Genomic DNA, 17,048 nt, shown 5'->3' on the forward strand with positions numbered 1-17,048 from the left:
GCACTCATATAGTAAATTTCACTAGCTAAAATTCTTTTATTAATTTTTCCTCTCAACACTCCTTATGAGAGATGTTGTTGTCAGATGTTCAACCTGTAGGTATGTTATAGAAGTGGCAAATAGCTGCTCAAGGTCAGAGAACCATTTAATTAACACTCCACCTCACCCAGAACATAGGGTGCAATTGGAAGATATCTAATACTTGTAGAATGAAGGAGGAAATTAGAAGGTTTAGCAACATTCCTAACTCCTCTCTGAAAATATCTGTACCTCTGCCTGTCTTGAATCTATTTCCATTTCTTCCATTGCTACCACTCTGGTCCAAGCCAACATCATTACTGACTTGAACTACTGCACTAGCCTCCACATTATTCTTTGTAATATTTTCTTGGCCCCTTCCAAACTACTGTCTACATAGATCAAGGAAATATTTTAAAGCATAATTTCAATATTACTTAAAAGCTTCCCATGACTTCCCACAAATGAAACAAGCAAACAGATATGATCTGACATATCTTTGTAGGAAAAAAAAAAAAAAAAAAAACAGCCTGGTAAAGTGGAGATAGACATCTTGAAAAGCACAAAGGTGGAGGCAGGGAATCCAGATTGAAGGTTATTATAATAGTATAGATGTCAAATGATGAAAGCATCAACAAAAGGGATATCCAAAGGGATCAGGAGGATGGGCCTAATGCAAAAGATTGTTAGAGGGTAAAGGGTACAAAATCTAAAAACCAATAAGATGTGAAAATGACGGGAAGGGAGGAATTAGATAGAGACACTCAGTTTTCTGAGCTACTGGTAGAAGTGAGACCATTTCCTAAAGGAGGAAACATAATGTAAGTAGCAAATCTGGAGTAAATTTGGTCACACTGAGTTTGAGATGGCTATAGGAGGGGCAGAGAAGATGGTTCTGTAAGCAGACCTTAAATTACAACAGACAGACCTTCACTCTCTGCTATCACCGTATTTGCTGTCCGGGCGCTCACACCATCTCCCTTCGTGACCCACTTGCACTACCAGCCCTACTGATGCGATTACTCCACAAACATCATCCATCTCCGTGCACTTGAACCCATTACACTTTCACCTGGAATAACTTTTTAATGCTTGTCTGCCAGAAAGTTCCTTTTAGGTCTTCAAAATACAGCCCAAATATTTTTTCACCATGAGAACTCAGTGACTCTCTCAGGTGGTATGATCACCCTCACCATTCTCCTCTCCAATTCCACTTGAGTTGATTTGAATGGCTCCTTGATTAATTTCTAGCTGTAAATTATGTCAGGGCAGACCTCCTGTGTTTTGCTCGGTGTTATATCTGCTATACTAAGAATAGAATCAGTAGTATAATACAGATATATCTATATATACCTACATATATATTCAAGTAAATGAAAATCTAACTTCTCTTGTGCTATTTATCACATCATATTTTAAGCAACAACTTACTTATGTTTCTATTTTCCCAACTAAACTGACTGACTTGAGAGTAGGAATAACTTTTAAATAGCTCTTAAGTATCTTTTAATGTTTGATGAGAAATTAAACACAAACTTTTATATAAATAACAATAAATTAAGGGAAAGCTGTAAACACAGAGATTTCTGGGACTTAAGACTCAGAGACTTTCAGCAGGTCTAAGATGAAGACTAGAAATCTGTATCTTATCAGATCCCTGACTGATTCTGATGGTGATTGTCTGAGGACTACATTTAAGAAATTAAGATGAAATAATAAACACCCTTATTGATCTTATTGATCTTACTCTCTATTTTTTTTTAATACCAGCACTTACTGACCAGGATACAGTACATATTTTCACTGAAGGTAAGTTTCAAAATTATCTTATAAAAAAAATTATCAAAATACAAATAGCAAATGGTCAAGTATTTGCACTCTGTGCCAAGGTAGCTTCTAAGGTGTTATCTTTATTCTTATTAATTCACTCATGTGGGGCACTGTTGAGAAGAGACTCCTGGTTCCACTGGCCCATGGAGCGACGTTTAGGTTTTCCCCTCCTTTTAGAAGAAGGTGGCAGCAGTGACATTCTGTGTCAAGTCTGACCTCAGGAAAATGTTCTTGACAGCTTTGGGAAGCTTTTCCTACCCTCGGTCTATGGTAGCACTTCTGCAGACTTAGAAATTCTGTTTGGGGACACCATTAAGATGGCTCCTGACCACCAGAATAGCCTGCTTTGTTATTGATTTAAGTTAATCAAAAAGTAGAATTAAAAAATTATAAAAGTGTTGTCAGTTTTATGTCTCTCATAAAGGAAGAGTCATGACTTTCCTATGTCATTCTGTACACTCGCAGGCTAGGACAGCAGAAATATAAGCCCTAGAAAACAGCTGTTTCCTTCTCTGGTGATGAAATGTAGTTAGAAATTAGTTCAGTGCACCTCTATAGCTGGTTTATCTCAAATCCTTAAGTGATGTTACAAGGTAATGCTACCTTTATGGGTGTTTCTCAACTTCATTATATATTTAATTCATACTTTTTTTTAATGAAAATATGCTTAAGTAATTTACTAAGAAATTTGGTTGAAGGATGCAACAGAGGAACTTCTGTGTATATTCTAAATGAAAGTCTGGACCTCCTCTATCTGGAAAGTCTGTTAGGAAAAAATGCCTTTGGATGGATGTTCTATTAAACAGTGTCACTACTTTAGAGCAATAGAAATTGTTGGTGGTGGTTTACTTCTAATTAGACTAAAAAAAGGAAGTAAATCATGGGAAGGGGAATTGAGAGGACTTGAATGATCATTTCAGTTTCAGCCATTGGAGTGTTCATAGGCTTTCTCTCTTAAGATGTTTAAATCTCACTTAGATACTTACAAACCCTCAGTTACCCTCAAGTATACTCTGTGGACCTGCAGTAACTCTTTTTTGAGGGTGTATTTGGAAATATAGAGTGAGTTATGGAGGTGGACTGGAACTTTCATGATGAGCTGGATCACCACTATGGAGATTTCTTGATGAGAACAGTTTTCCCCCAACTTCAGTGTACACAGGAATCACTCATTAGAATGTAGCTTCTAGTAAGTTCTGAGGCTCTGACACACAGCATGGTGACTATGATTAATAAGATAGTATTGTATGCTTGAAAGTTGCTGACAGTATATCTTAAGCATTTTCACCACATGCACACAAGAGTTAACTATGTGAGGTGATGGAGGTGTTGGTTGTCTTGACCTTGGTAATCAACAATGTATATGTATATCAACTCACACACTATACATTTTAAAAATACAGAACTGTATTTGTTAATTATTCCACAATAACGTTGGGAAGGCGGGGGAATGCAGCTTCTCATTTGTTCCCTGGCATGTGCCTTAGAGTCAATTTTTTTTCAGCCTTGAGGGAAAATTGATAAAATTGTAAGATATTTAAAGTACACAAATTATGATTTGTTATATATATAGATATATTACAAAAAGATTCCATCTAGGTAATATATTCATCACCTCACATATTTAGCCGCCCCCTTTTTTAGAAGAACTTTTAAATTCTATACTCTTGCAAATTTCAATTATACAATAGTGTTATCCACTGTAGTCACCCTGTTACACACTAGATCCTCAGACCTTATTGACCTTATAGCTGAATTTTTTACACTTTTACCAAATTCTCCCCATTTCCTCCACCCTCCGTCTCCTAGTAACTACTTTCTACTCTTTCTTTCTAGGAATTTGACTATTTTTTTAAGATTCTACAGCATATAAGTGGTACCATGCAGAATTTATCTGGCTTATTTTACTTACGAGATACATTCCAGTTCATCCATGTTGTTGCAAACAACAAGGTTTCCTTCTTTTTTAAGGATGAATAATATCCGTGTGTGTGTGTGTGTGTGTGTGTGTGTGTGTGTAAATATATATATATATATATATATATATATAGAGAGAGAGAGAGAGAGAGACATTCCTTTGACCCACTCACCCACTGATAGACCCTTGGGTTATTTTCACACAGTCTCAACATTTCTAATAAACTTATAAACTTCCAGGGTATGCCCATATTGCAGGTCCACAGACCACACTTTTGAATAGCAAAGCTAAAGAGAAGATGAAAATTTTCTAGTGAACTTTTGGCCCAAGGTCTTACACCCAGCACTAACCCATCTTAACTTCCATTCATGAGAAACTCCAGAAAACTCTGAAGGCTCTCCAGAATTCGAAGCCTGCATCTCAAGTTCAGAAATATTCTCCAAAATGTGGTCTATAGTCAACAGGAGTCACATAAGTACTCTAAAAAAAAAAACATACTGATCATGCTTTTGGAAAGGTTAGCATGTTCTGGAGAAAAACCCATGAAACACAGAAAAGTTGTTAAAGATGGAGAGATTCTAGCAGCACCTCCCAAATGTAAATGAATCACGACCTTCCCAGCCCATTCTTGTTCTTTTCTCATTAGGCTGTGGGGCCCGTCCAGACCTAATAACTTTGTCTGAGGAGAGGATCACAGGAGGCACTCAGGCTGAGGAAGGAGACTGGCCGTGGCAAGTGAGTCTACAGGTGAATAAGGTTCACCACTGTGGCGGCATCCTGATCAGCAGCATGTGGGTCCTGACGGCAGCTCACTGCTTCAGAAGGTGAGGCCGCAGCTTACCTACCCATCTGGGAACAACTAGGAGAACGCCACCCAAACCCCGAAGATGGAACATATTTGGATTGTGCTAAAAATAATTGGATACAAAAAATATTATGAGTCTTTTCTTCCTATCCATCATAGCAAAAATATTTTTTTTTCTCCTTCACCTTGCTAATTTAATCCTATTTTTCTGTTTCAGGTAATAGTATGCTGTCATGGTAAAGAACAATGATTTATATGTCAGAATGTTTAATTTAAATCCTAGCTATGTAAGCTTGAGAAAATTATTCAACCTTTATAAGCCTCTTTTTTCCCCCCAAATTAGGAGCCTACTATTATCTATGTTTTAGTGTTTTTGATAGGGTCAAATACATTAATCTAAACATATGTTAAATGTTAGCAAAATGAATTGTTATAGGAAATTTTCACATTATATCATGTAAGCTGATCAACAGACTGATGGCTGATCCAAGACTGTCCTATGTTATTAACTAATTCTTTCCAAACAATTATTGAATATCTACTATGAGCACAGTGTTATCATAGCAGCTAGTTAACCATTGCCTGTACTGTAAAGGAGCCTACATTCTAATGTTAGAGATAAACATGCACAAAAATAATGATCAGGAATAGTGAGCAGCATAAACAAAATGAATTTAAACAACCTACAAAGAATTTTTCATTGATGTAACTGAAGGCTATTGCTAACATGAGGGTAATAATCTGCCAGTGGAGAGTAGGATGCATAAACTTACTCAGAATAGAAGGACTTTAGACTCAGATGACTAAAATCTGTAAAGTACAGACACGCCTTATTTTTTTTTAAGATTTTATTCATTTATTTGACAGACAGAGAGATCACAAGTAGGCAGAGAGGCAGGCAGAGAGAGCGGGGCGGGGAGTGGGGGTGTGAAGCAGGCTCCCTGCTGAGCAGAGAGCCCGATGCGATGCGGGGCTCGATCCCAGGACCTGGGAACATGACCTAAGCCGAAGGCAGAGGCTTAACCCACTGAGCCACCCAGGCGCCCCCCAGACACGCCTTATTATAGGAGCATCCTAGACCCCTACAGTTGCTGGGAACTAAACTCTAAACGTTCACTCAGAAAAGTGAAGATGATCTAAATCAAATGTGCCTCTGACCATATCTATTTTCCTCTCAGACTCACTGAATATCCACAGTCTAAAATCCAATTTACCACATACCTAAAGCCCTCCTCTCCAATCAACCCAGACTTATTTCTCAAGGCATGAACCTTGAGCTCCTGCCAGGTTAAGTTATTCTCTACCCCCGAAATCTACCTACTTTTTCAGGTTTAGGAACATTGTGCACTAATCATGATAAAATTTACTCTCTCTTAACAGTTTTGTAACAGGCACTAAATTATACAGCAGTACCCTCAAATCTGCAAAGAACTTCTTACAAATACTGAAGATTTTTCAAAATTCCAATGGGAAAAAATGGAGGAAGGGATAGTAACATTTAACGGAGAAGAAGCAAATTGAGCAAATGCTCTTTAACCTGAAAAAGTAGGCAGAATCTAGGGATAGAGAATAATACATTCTGGCTGGAGCTCAAGGTTCAATGTTTAGTCCCACCTAAAAGGCCAAAGAAAAATGGCACTAATTGATTTTAATCACCTTTGAGTATGGGAATCAGGAATGCAAATACTTGCATTAATTAAGGATGTACTGGATTCAAAGCCCTAGACAGACACAAACACCAAAGCTAAGTAAAGGATATCACTATAATGAAAGCCATTGTTATAAATATTGTCAATGATTACCAAAGGAATTCATGATTTTAAATGCTTGGAACATCTTCTTTCCTGCTTTGTCAAAGTTTAATTGACCACCTAGTTCTGGGCTCATTTCTGGGTTTTCTCTTCCGTTTTATTGATCTGTCTATTTTTGTGCCAGTACTATACTGTTTCAATTACTATAGCTTTGTAATATAACTTGAAGTCCAGAAATGTGATTACTCCAGCTTTTCATTTTTATTTTTTAATTTAATTTTATTTTTTCAGTGCTCCAAGATTCATTGTTTATGTACCACACCCAGGGCTCCATGCAATACGTGCCCTCCTAAATACCCACCACCTGGCTCACTCATCCCTCCACCCTCTTCCCCTCTAAAACCTTCAGTTTGTTTCTCAGAGTCCACAGTCTCTCATGATTCATCTCCCCCTCTGATTTCTCCCTCTTCAGTTTTCCCTTCCTTCTCCTAATGTCCTCCATGCTATTTCTTATGTTTCACAAGTAAGTGAATCCGTATGATAATTGACTTTCTTTGCTTGACATATTTCACTCAGCATAATCTCCTCCAGTCCCATCCATGTTGATACAAAATTTGGGTAGTCATCCTTTATGATGGAGGCATAATACTCCATTGTATATATGGACCATATCTTCCTTATCCATTCGTCTGCTGAAGAGCATCTTGGCTCTTTCCACAGCTTGGCGACTATGGCCATTGTTGCTATGAACACTGGGGTACAAATGTCCCTTCTGTTCACTACATCAGTATCTTTGGGGTAAATATCCAGTAGTGCAATTGCAGGGTCATAGGGAAGCTCTATTTTTAATTTCTTAAGGAATCTCCACACTGTTTCCCAAAGTGGCTGCACCAACTTGCATTCCCACCAACAGTGTAAGAGGGTTTCCCTTTCTCCACATCCTCTCCAATACTTGTTGTTTACTGTCTTATTAATTTTGGTCATTCTAACTGGTGTAACATGGTTTCTCAATGTGTTTTCTATTTGAATCTCCCTGATGGCTAATGGAGATGAACATTTTTTCATGTGTCTGTTGGTCATTTGTATGCCTTCTTTGGAGAAGTGTCTTTTCATGTCTTCTGCCCATTTTTTGACATGATTATCTGTTTTTTAGGTGATGAGTTTGAGCAGTTCTTTATAGATCCTGGATATCAGCCCTTTGTCTGTAGTGCCATTTGCAAATATCTTCTCCCACTCCATGGGTTGCCTCTTTGTTTTGCTGACTGTTTCCTTTGCTGTGCAGAAGCTTTTGGTCTTGATGAAGTCCCAAAAGATTATTTTCACTTTTGTTTCCTTTGCTTTTGGAGACGGAAATCAGTTGCTTTCTTATACACTAAAACATGAAAATATGGAAAAGGAAATTCGAGAATTGATTCCATTTACTATAGCACCAAGAACCATAAAATACTTAGGAATAAACCTAACCAACGAGGTAAAGGAACTGTACTCATGGAAGAAATTGAAGACACAAAAAGATGGAAAAGCATTCCATGCTCCTGGATCAGAAGAATAAACATTGTTAAAATTTCTATACTGCCTAGAGCAATCTATACTTCAATGCCATCTTGATCAAAATTCCACCAGCATTTTTCAAGGTGCTGAAACAAACAATCCTAAAATTTGTGTGGAACCAGAAGAGACCCCGAATTGCTAAGGAAATGTTGAAAATGGAAAACAAAACTGGAAGCATCACGTTACCTTATTTCGAGCTTTACTACAAAGCTGTGATCACCAAGACATCATAGCATGGTACTGGTACAAAAACAGGCACATAGACCAGTGGAACAGAGTAGAGAGCCCAGATATGGACCCACAACCCTATGGTCAACTAATCTTTGACAAAGTAGGAAAAGATATACATTGGAAAAAAGACAGTCTCTTCAATAAATGGTGCTGGGGAAATTGGACAATTATATATAGAAGAATGAAACTTGACCATTGTATTACATCATAGACAAAGATAAACTCGAAATGGATAAAAGACCTCAATGTGAGGCAGGTATATAGACATTTTAACAATATTTGCTCTTCCAGTCCATGAGCATGGAATGTCTGCATTTCTTTGTGTCATCTCCAATTTCTTTCATTAGTGTTTTATAGTATTCAGAGTATAGGTCTTTCACCTCTTTGGTTAGGTTTATTCCTAGGTTTCTTCCTGTTTTTGGTGCAATTATAAATGGGATTGATTCCCTAATTTCTCTTTCTGCTGATTCATTACTGTTGTATAGAAATACAACAGATTTCTGTATGTTAATTTTGTAGCCTGCAATTTTACTGAATTCATCTATCAGTTCTAGCAGTTTTTTTGGTGGAGTCTTTGAGCTTTTCTAGATATGGTATAATGTCATCTGCAAATAATGAAAGTTCTGCTTCTTCCTTGCTGATTCAGATGCCTTTTGTCTTTTTTTGTCTGATTGCTATAGCATAGTTATTTATATTTTTAATCCCAGACACTCATACTGTTTCTTATACAAAGTAGACACTTAATAATGACTCTAACTAATGAAAATAATAGTTAGCTTCATTGAATGTTTACTTTGTGCACCAAACACTGTGCTTGACACTCTTGTCTCAATACTTACAAACTGAGCAAGAGCATATCAACAATCACATTTTATGCAAAAATAAACTAAGAATTAGAGATATGAAATAAATTGCCCTAAATAACACTGTTAATATATGGCATGGCCAAGATTTAAATCTAAATGTAACTTTTTCCAAAATCATGCTCTTATTCACATGCTGGATGAAAAAAAAGGGAAGGGAAAAAAGAGATGAAGAATATCTTTAGAATCTTCTCTGTAGAAAAACAATTATCATATGATCTCTCTGATATGAGGAATTTGAGAGGCAGAATGGAGGGTTGTGGGGGATAGGGAGGGAAAAAATGAAACAAGATGGGATTGGGAGGGAGACAAACCATAAGACACTCTTAATCTCACAAAACAAACTGAGGGTTTCTGGGGGGAAGGGAGAAGATGGTTGGGTTATGGACATTGGGGAGGCTCTGTGTTATGGTGAATGCTGTGAAATGTGTAAGCCTGATGATTCACAGACCTACATCCCAGGGGTAAATAATACATTATATGTTAATTTTTTAAATAAATAAATAAATAATAAATAAAAAAATTTTTTTAAAGAATCTTCTCTGTAAAGAACCTGAGCAAGGGGCGCCTGGGTGGCTCAGTGGATTAAGCCGCTGCCTTCGGCTCAGGTCATGATCTCGGGGTCCTGGGATCGAGTCCCACATCGGGCTCTCTGCTCAGCGGGGAACCTGCTTCCCTCTATCTCCCTCTCTGCCTGCCTCTCCGTCTGCTTGTGATCTCTCTCTGTCAAATAAACAAATAAAATCTTTAAAAAAAAAAAAAAAAAAAAACCTGAGCAAAAGAAGTTCAATATGAAAAAAGTGTGTAATTTGCTTACTGTATATTACTTTTCTCATTAGGATTTTTAACTAGCATTCTTTTTTTTTTTTTTTAAAGATTTTATTTATTTATTTGACAGAGAGAGATCACAGTAGGTAGAGAGGCAGGCAGAGAGAGGGGAAGGGAAGGAAGCAGGCCCCTGCTGAGCAGAGAGCCCGATGCGGGACTCGATCCCAGGACCCTGAGATCATGACCTGAGCCGAAGGCAGCGGCTTAACCCACTGAGCCACCCAGGCGCCCCACTAGCATTCTTCTTACATAAGTTACTGTACCTTATAAAATTATTTCCTAGACATATATATTTTTATTTCCGTATCATCTCTATCTAAATTCCACAAAACTCTTGCATTGTTATGTGGTTACATTTTATTTTTATTCAACCTTAGGAGCAACACCAAGTTATTCAACCCCCAATTTACAGATCCTTTAGATAAATGATCATTCATTACTAGCTATGTACTCCAGACATATACACCAAAGAGATACTGATCAAATAGTTGCTAGCTGGTAACAAGAAGGACAAACACAAAATTCAAATATTAAAAACTCTCACAGATTCCCTTTCAAAGTATATTTTCTTTTTTTTATTTTTTATTTTTTTTTTTTAGCCAATCTAATCCTCGTGTATGGACTGCCACTTTTGGTGTTTCGATAACATTTCCTAAACAGAGAAGAGGAGTAAGGACTATTTTAATCCATAACAATTATAACCCTGCAACTCATGAAAATGATATTGCAGCTATCCAACTTGATAGAGGCATCAATTTTACCAAAGATATCCATAGGGTGTGTCTCCCAGAGGCTACCCAGAATATTGCACCTGGTTCTTCTGCTTATGTGACAGGATGGGGATCTTCAGAATTTGGTGGTAAGTGTCTCGGGAAAATTAAACAACAACAACAACAATAACAAAATCCCCTGGCACTTTCTGTTATGTAATTTTTTTTCAGATTAGGGAACACCTGAAGGACATGTTCTATGGAAGGAACAACCTTATATTCAAAGAGTCCAAGCTCTAGTTATTACTGGGTTTCCTCAGGAAAGCAAAGCAATGTCCCTACAAACTATGGGGAATTCTCAAACATAGTAATAAGGATATGTAAACCAAAGGGATGAGGAAACATGAGTTCTTCAATGATCCAGAGACTCTGTAGATCTCAAATGTCTCCCCCATAAGGAAATTTTTTTAAAAAATTGAAAAGAAGCTTTGGATAAGTATTCTCTACGGTTATTAACAACCATTAAGGTATTCTGAGATGAAATGAATCTTGCCTCTAGAGCAAGAAACTCCATATATACATAAGCATTGCTCACTCTTGTTTACTGAATAAATAAAATAGGCATAAAAATGAGGGCAACAAGAAGGAACAAATAGGGCCATGGTGAAAATGAGAGTATCAGCCAGGGTGTGGAAGGATAGCATTAACAATTTCCACATGCTTCAGCTCATGTTGTAGATTGTATCTCCAAGGAATAATATGAAGGCTTCATTGTCTTAGAAAATATCTCATTGTGTTTTTATGACCCAAAGTAATGTGGTAAAATAGATAAAATGTGTACCAATCACAAAAATGGCAGTGCCACTTTGAAGGAACATAAACATACAATAAATTAGTGCTTTAGCCTTGAAACCAGACTGGTTTCTCTTTCAATTGCTAGATTAAAGGTTCTTCAATATGTTATTTTTTTCAATTCAAAGTCAATCAGTGAATAACTTAAATACTACTAGTCAATAGCAGATTTGTTTTGCTTTCAAAGTCTAAAGGGCACTGCATCACAAAGATAAAGCAAGAAAATAAAATTCATCTGTGTATAGGGGTTATTCTACTCTACTGCAGGAATCTACTTACATCTTCAATAGACTCCTTCGCTGAATAAGAAATAGTGTTTGGGATACACTTATTCCTTCCCCTATTTCCGTAGAGTTATTAATTTATCAATTTTGTTTTTTGTTTGCTTTTATACTTCACAGGTAACACGGTTTCAGATCTACGGCAAGCACGGGTCAGAATAATAAGTAATGATGTATGTAATGCACCTGTTAGTTATAATGGAGCCGTCTCGCCTGGAATGCTATGTGCGGGTCTACCTCAAGGCGGAGTGGATGCATGCCGGGTAAGTTCATGACAATGTTATCACATCGTTATCTAAGTTTATAAGTGCTTAACTAGCCTGTGACACTGCGCTAGGCATAGAGGTAACATAATTACAATACACAGCCCTGATCCTCTAAAAATTTGTTATCTAGATTTTCTAATTGAAACTCCCTTATGAAGGTGATCCAACACTAATTTTGAGAAACCAAATTCCAGACCGTTTAACCAGCAAAGCTCAAGAACAAGACAGAACTGCATTTGAACTCCTTAACCTTTTTTTTAATTTTATTTTTTTATTTTTTTACTAACATAATGTCCTTAACCTTTATAACGAATCTTTTATCCATAAATTGGGGATAAGAGTAGTACAGAATTTTTTAGGTATCATTAAAGAGTAGATGAAGATTGACTACGTCGCATGTGCCAAACAACAAAGAAATCTCAGCCATCTCAGCTATTTTTAAAACTGTTGTTAACCTAGACCATGACCACTGATGTTAATAACGTCAATCTCTGAAAAATATATCATTTCAATCTCAAACTCTCAGTTACTCTAAAGGTTTAAATAAATTAATCACTCATCTAAGAGTCCTAGACAATAATTGATTTTAAAATATAAAAAACACCTGAATATCAGCACCTTAAAGATAGAAAACGTACACAAAAAGCTTAGTTATTTGAGTCACAACAGTGTCCATAACTGTAAAACAGAACAAATGAGGGGGGAAAACTATTTAGATCTGCCTATCATTTTCAACCAAACATAAAAATGCAAATAATTATGAAATCTTTAAGTAATTAGAACACAGTTTTAATACTAAGAGTTTTAATTAAACTATTTTAAAAATTAGTGTGGTTATGTCCTTCAGTAGATTTTAATCTAATGTCTGAAACCCCATTTAGTAAAAGCAGTAACTAATTACTTATCAGGAATTACATTTCTGGAAATTTAAGAAAAATTAATCTTTCTTGAGGAAACTGCTGCTGTTTTCTGGAGCAAATAGTATGCAGAAAAATCGGGTTTATTCTTTCCCCAAATATTACTGGCTTTTATATTTAGTGTTCACATTCTTGAAAAAGTAGGTAAGTAGCTCTTCCACAGTTTTTCAAAGATCCCAATCTGTGGGCTCTTTCCCAAAACTAAACATTTTTTTAATAACTGCAAGATATGTGTAAATTGAGAGGAACTGCTTATCAATTTTCAAAATACCATTAACTACCCATGGGCTTTTTTCCTTTAAGTGGAGATGTCTTTGTGGTAGAGAACACTTACTCATGCTTTCCTCAAGATCCCCCTTACCTTCTGTATGCCCAAATTCTGCTCTTGCCCTCAAGCCCAGACCAAGCCTTAGCTCATCATGAAAATTTCCTGGTGTGTTCCACTCTGGACCCAGTAATTTTCAACTGAAATACAACAATACATAAAGGTTTTGCTTCAAAAAGAAATGGCACTTTACAAAAGAGCTTATGAGATCAGTTACTTGTTTCCTTCCTTCCTGCCCGCCTTCAAAGAAAAGGTATAAATTACTTTCTGTCCACCAGATATTGTGCAGGCACAGCAAGGTGTTCCTTGCACTCATCAAAGTTATAGTCTAGAAGAGAGAACACAAGCTTAGATGTCTGCACAGTAAGGCAGTGAAGCTGTCCAGATACAGGGAAAGTTACACCTTTTAGTTTAACATCTGTTTGCGCACTCTTGGTAAGACATTATGCAGATACTGACTAGAAAGAAAAAATTGCAACAAAAACCCAATGATGAGAAAGCGTGAGGAACTGGTTAAATGGAGCACAAACACATAACCCAGAGGAGGCAGGTGCCAATCAGCTCGATGCAGTTGCTGACATGCAAGCTGGTGATTCACACCCTGACCTTCTCCCCATCTAGACCAGTAACTAAGTAGGTACGAAGAGCTAGCTACTAAGAGCCATCAAATGAACAGCAAACTCCTCTAATAGCACCTTTGGTAATGGCTGACTTTTCTTAGTACAGACTATATGCCGGCTGTACAGAAAGTGTCGTATATGTAAAACTCATTTAAACAGGGCGCCTGGGTGGCTCAGTGGGTTAAGCCGCTGCCTTCGGCTCAGGTCATGATCTCAGGGTCCGGGGATCGAGTCCCGCATCGGGCTCTCTGCTCAGCAGGGAGCCTGCTTCCTCCTCTCTCTCTCTGCCTCTCTGCCTACTTGTGATCTCTCTCTGTCAAATAAATAAAATAAAATCTTTAAAAAAAAAAAACTCATTTAAACATACAGAAACATCATTCACAGGTGAGGAAACTTAGGCAGAGGGAGCGAGCATTAAACAGCTTACTGAATGTCATATGGCTGACAAGTGGTGGATTCCAACTCGGGCTGTCTTCACTCCAGAACCCACACACTTAACCGACCAAGCAGCATGTAAAACGGACTAAAGTTGTCTCCCCACCTAGATTACTGCATGTACAAATATATGCTGATTGGTTGGTTATAATTGGTTAGTCAGTGTTTCATAAGGAGTGTTTTACTCATTGCCATATAATTTTTTTGATAATTCACCAAAGAATCCTTCTTGATGATACATTATATACCAGACACCATGCGGTACTATGAATAGGAAGACAAAAGAGATTTATGAAGACTCATCACCCAACCAATATTTCCTTAGCATCTCCTGCAAGCTAGAAGCTTAGGATACAGCAGCGTCCAGAATAGGTGTGCCTTCCATGGCAGACCTTATAGAAGAGCCTGAAAAAGTATCCTCTGTGCCATGAGTTTGTAGTAATGTGTGACTGCCACAGGGGAACTGCTACAAGGGAGCAAGTTCAAACAGACCCCAAATGTCCTTGTATAACATAATACAGAAGCGGTGAAGGAGATATACACAGGACGTGGGAACATAGGCAGTGAAAAACTAACCCAGCCCAAAGCCAGAAGGGGTGGCAGTGGGAGGGGGAAGACACAGGCCATGGAAGGCTTCCTGGAGGAGGCAAAGTCGGGGATGGGTAGCCCTCAGCCAGGCAACTGAGGACAGTCTGGGAAACACGTTTCTCATCTTTTCATGCATGCTGAAGGAACGAGTGTTCTTGAAGGGTTTCAGTAATTTTCACTTGAAAAGTAGTATAGTATTTCAACATGGTATAGTATTTCAACAGAAAAAGGCAGACTAAATTTACTGTGGTAATGGGTGTGACTTCTATGGCATAGAAATAAACTCCTTAATACTTTAGGGTTGCCTAACCCTTCCTCATTGTGTTTCCTTCAGGGGGACTCTGGTGGCCCACTCGTTCAAGAGGACTCACGGCGGCATTGGTTCCTCGTGGGGATAGTAAGCTGGGGAGATCGGTGCGGCCTGCCAGATAAGCCGGGAGTCTATACCCGAGTGACAGCCTATCGTGACTGGATAACTGAAAAAACTGGGGTCTAGCGCCATGTGGCAAGGTCTGTGTGCCGGTGTATATCTAAAATTCCAAAACTTTCCTTTTCAGGAGGAAAAGAGACTAAAAGTGCCCTGTTTTAATATCCTGTTCCATAATATGGTTTCACAAACACTATCTCTTCTTTATTACACGGATCCTATGTTTTCTCAAGAAAGCTGTATGAATATTGCCTTGTATTGTGGCCATGGGGCAGGGGAAACACGTAAGCTAGTTACAGAGGTAACAGTTTTACTCCAGTTGTGATAAGAGACAGTAATGAGAAAAACAGGTACCCTGAGAGTAGGCTTCAGAGGAATCTGGATAAATCTGCAGGGTCAGAGGAGTCTTCTCTAAAAAGCCTCACGGAAACCGGGCAAAGTATAGAAATTCGCAAAGGAAGAAGTGGCAGAGCAACATTCAAGACAGAAAGAATAGCACAAGGCAAGAAAAATAGTATTTATTTGAAATTTCTGGTTATGCAATACTTTATAGGTGGTATTAGTCTGAGAATTAAATATGTGAAGTCACTGTACAATCCTGCAGCAATCTTAATTATCCTATAAAAACACACTCCCATAGAACTGATGAATATCAGACATTTAAGATCAAATGTAAAACTGTCACTCCTCAACTGAGACCCAATGAATTATAACTTATTATGATGGCTTGTATTAAAAATATCCTTCATCTATATGAGAGAATGTATTTCCTCCATAAACTGATGAAATACACTTACACAACCTTCTCAGATAACTTACAACAACACAGTGCATTTGAACAACTAAGTAGAAGTAATAAATACTCCTATTGAACAACTACATCTCAACTAAATAGGAGTAATCGTAAGAACTAAAGATCACCCAGGGGCAGTCATTTCTGAGAATTTAAGGATCCTTAATAGCTAAATACAAATAATGAATTTTGTCATATGTGAAGAGTTGTTTTGCAAAGAGAAAGGTTAAATGGTATAATTTTAATAGAATTATCTTAGAAAAGGAACTTTTCCCTTTCTTCCTATTTCTCCTTTTCTCTCCCCTACACACACATCACCAAAGAACGTAAATAAAATCCATTAAAAATTCAATGGCAGAGCAATTTATGTAGTCTGAATCATGAATGTAACTGAATTTTTATGGGATCCTCGCATTAACTAAAGCTGAGTTACGCATGTGTCAGGGCTACTCCCTTCTGAAAGCTAACAAAACACCTGGGTATCAGAACTCAACGTGCGTGATGCAAACTTCTTGTATTTCCTCATGAAAATTACGAACAGAACTATAGTGACGCGATGTACTTTTAAGGAAAAGAAGTTGAAAATTTAACCAACTTGATGAAATGTACAAATTGTTAGTACACCTTCTTTCAAATAAACTTTTTTTTTCAGTTGCTTGCATTGACATTTTACTACAAAATCTCTACTAAGTGTGCATTTACAGGACGATGTCTCTGTAATTTCCCACATGAATGTCACTTACATTGTTTTTCTTTCATTTGGCTTGACCTAACAAATTGTTAGATATTTAGTCTATTCATTTTTTTTTCTTTGTGTTGTCAAACTCTTTTAAAACTATTTCCTTACCTAAGTATTAAGGGAAGTTATGATTATGAAAGATGATCCAATTTATTTAATTGGATCTCCCAAGAGAATCGCTAAGTAGACTCTAAAGGCTTGGCACTTTCTGCTGCCTTATAATGCTTGCCTCTGTAACTGAGGCAAGCATCCAGCCTGACACTCCCTGGCTTTACTGTGACAACATTAAACTGGTAATTT

The 17,048-nt window shown here is 37.4% G+C and overlaps 1 protein-coding gene across 1 annotated transcript in view; it reads left to right on the forward strand.

The window, feature by feature from the left end:
* Positions 1-16,664, forward strand: part of TMPRSS11D (transmembrane serine protease 11D) — a 50,438-nt gene extending 33,774 nt beyond the window's left edge. The window contains exons 6-10 of the mRNA XM_082726376.1: positions 1,789-1,827; positions 4,413-4,590; positions 10,395-10,654; positions 11,759-11,901; positions 15,124-16,664. Of these exons, the coding sequence (XP_082582502.1) occupies positions 1,789-1,827; positions 4,413-4,590; positions 10,395-10,654; positions 11,759-11,901; positions 15,124-15,285 (782 nt within the window). The 3' untranslated portion in view covers positions 15,286-16,664. The remainder of the gene's footprint in view (positions 1-1,788; positions 1,828-4,412; positions 4,591-10,394; positions 10,655-11,758; positions 11,902-15,123) is intronic.
* The last annotated feature ends 384 nt before the right edge of the window (positions 16,665-17,048 follow it).

The sequence above is a fragment of the Mustela nivalis genome (genome assembly GCF_964662115.1).
Source record: "Mustela nivalis genome assembly, chromosome: 4".
Lineage (NCBI taxonomy): Eukaryota > Metazoa > Chordata > Mammalia > Carnivora > Mustelidae > Mustela > Mustela nivalis.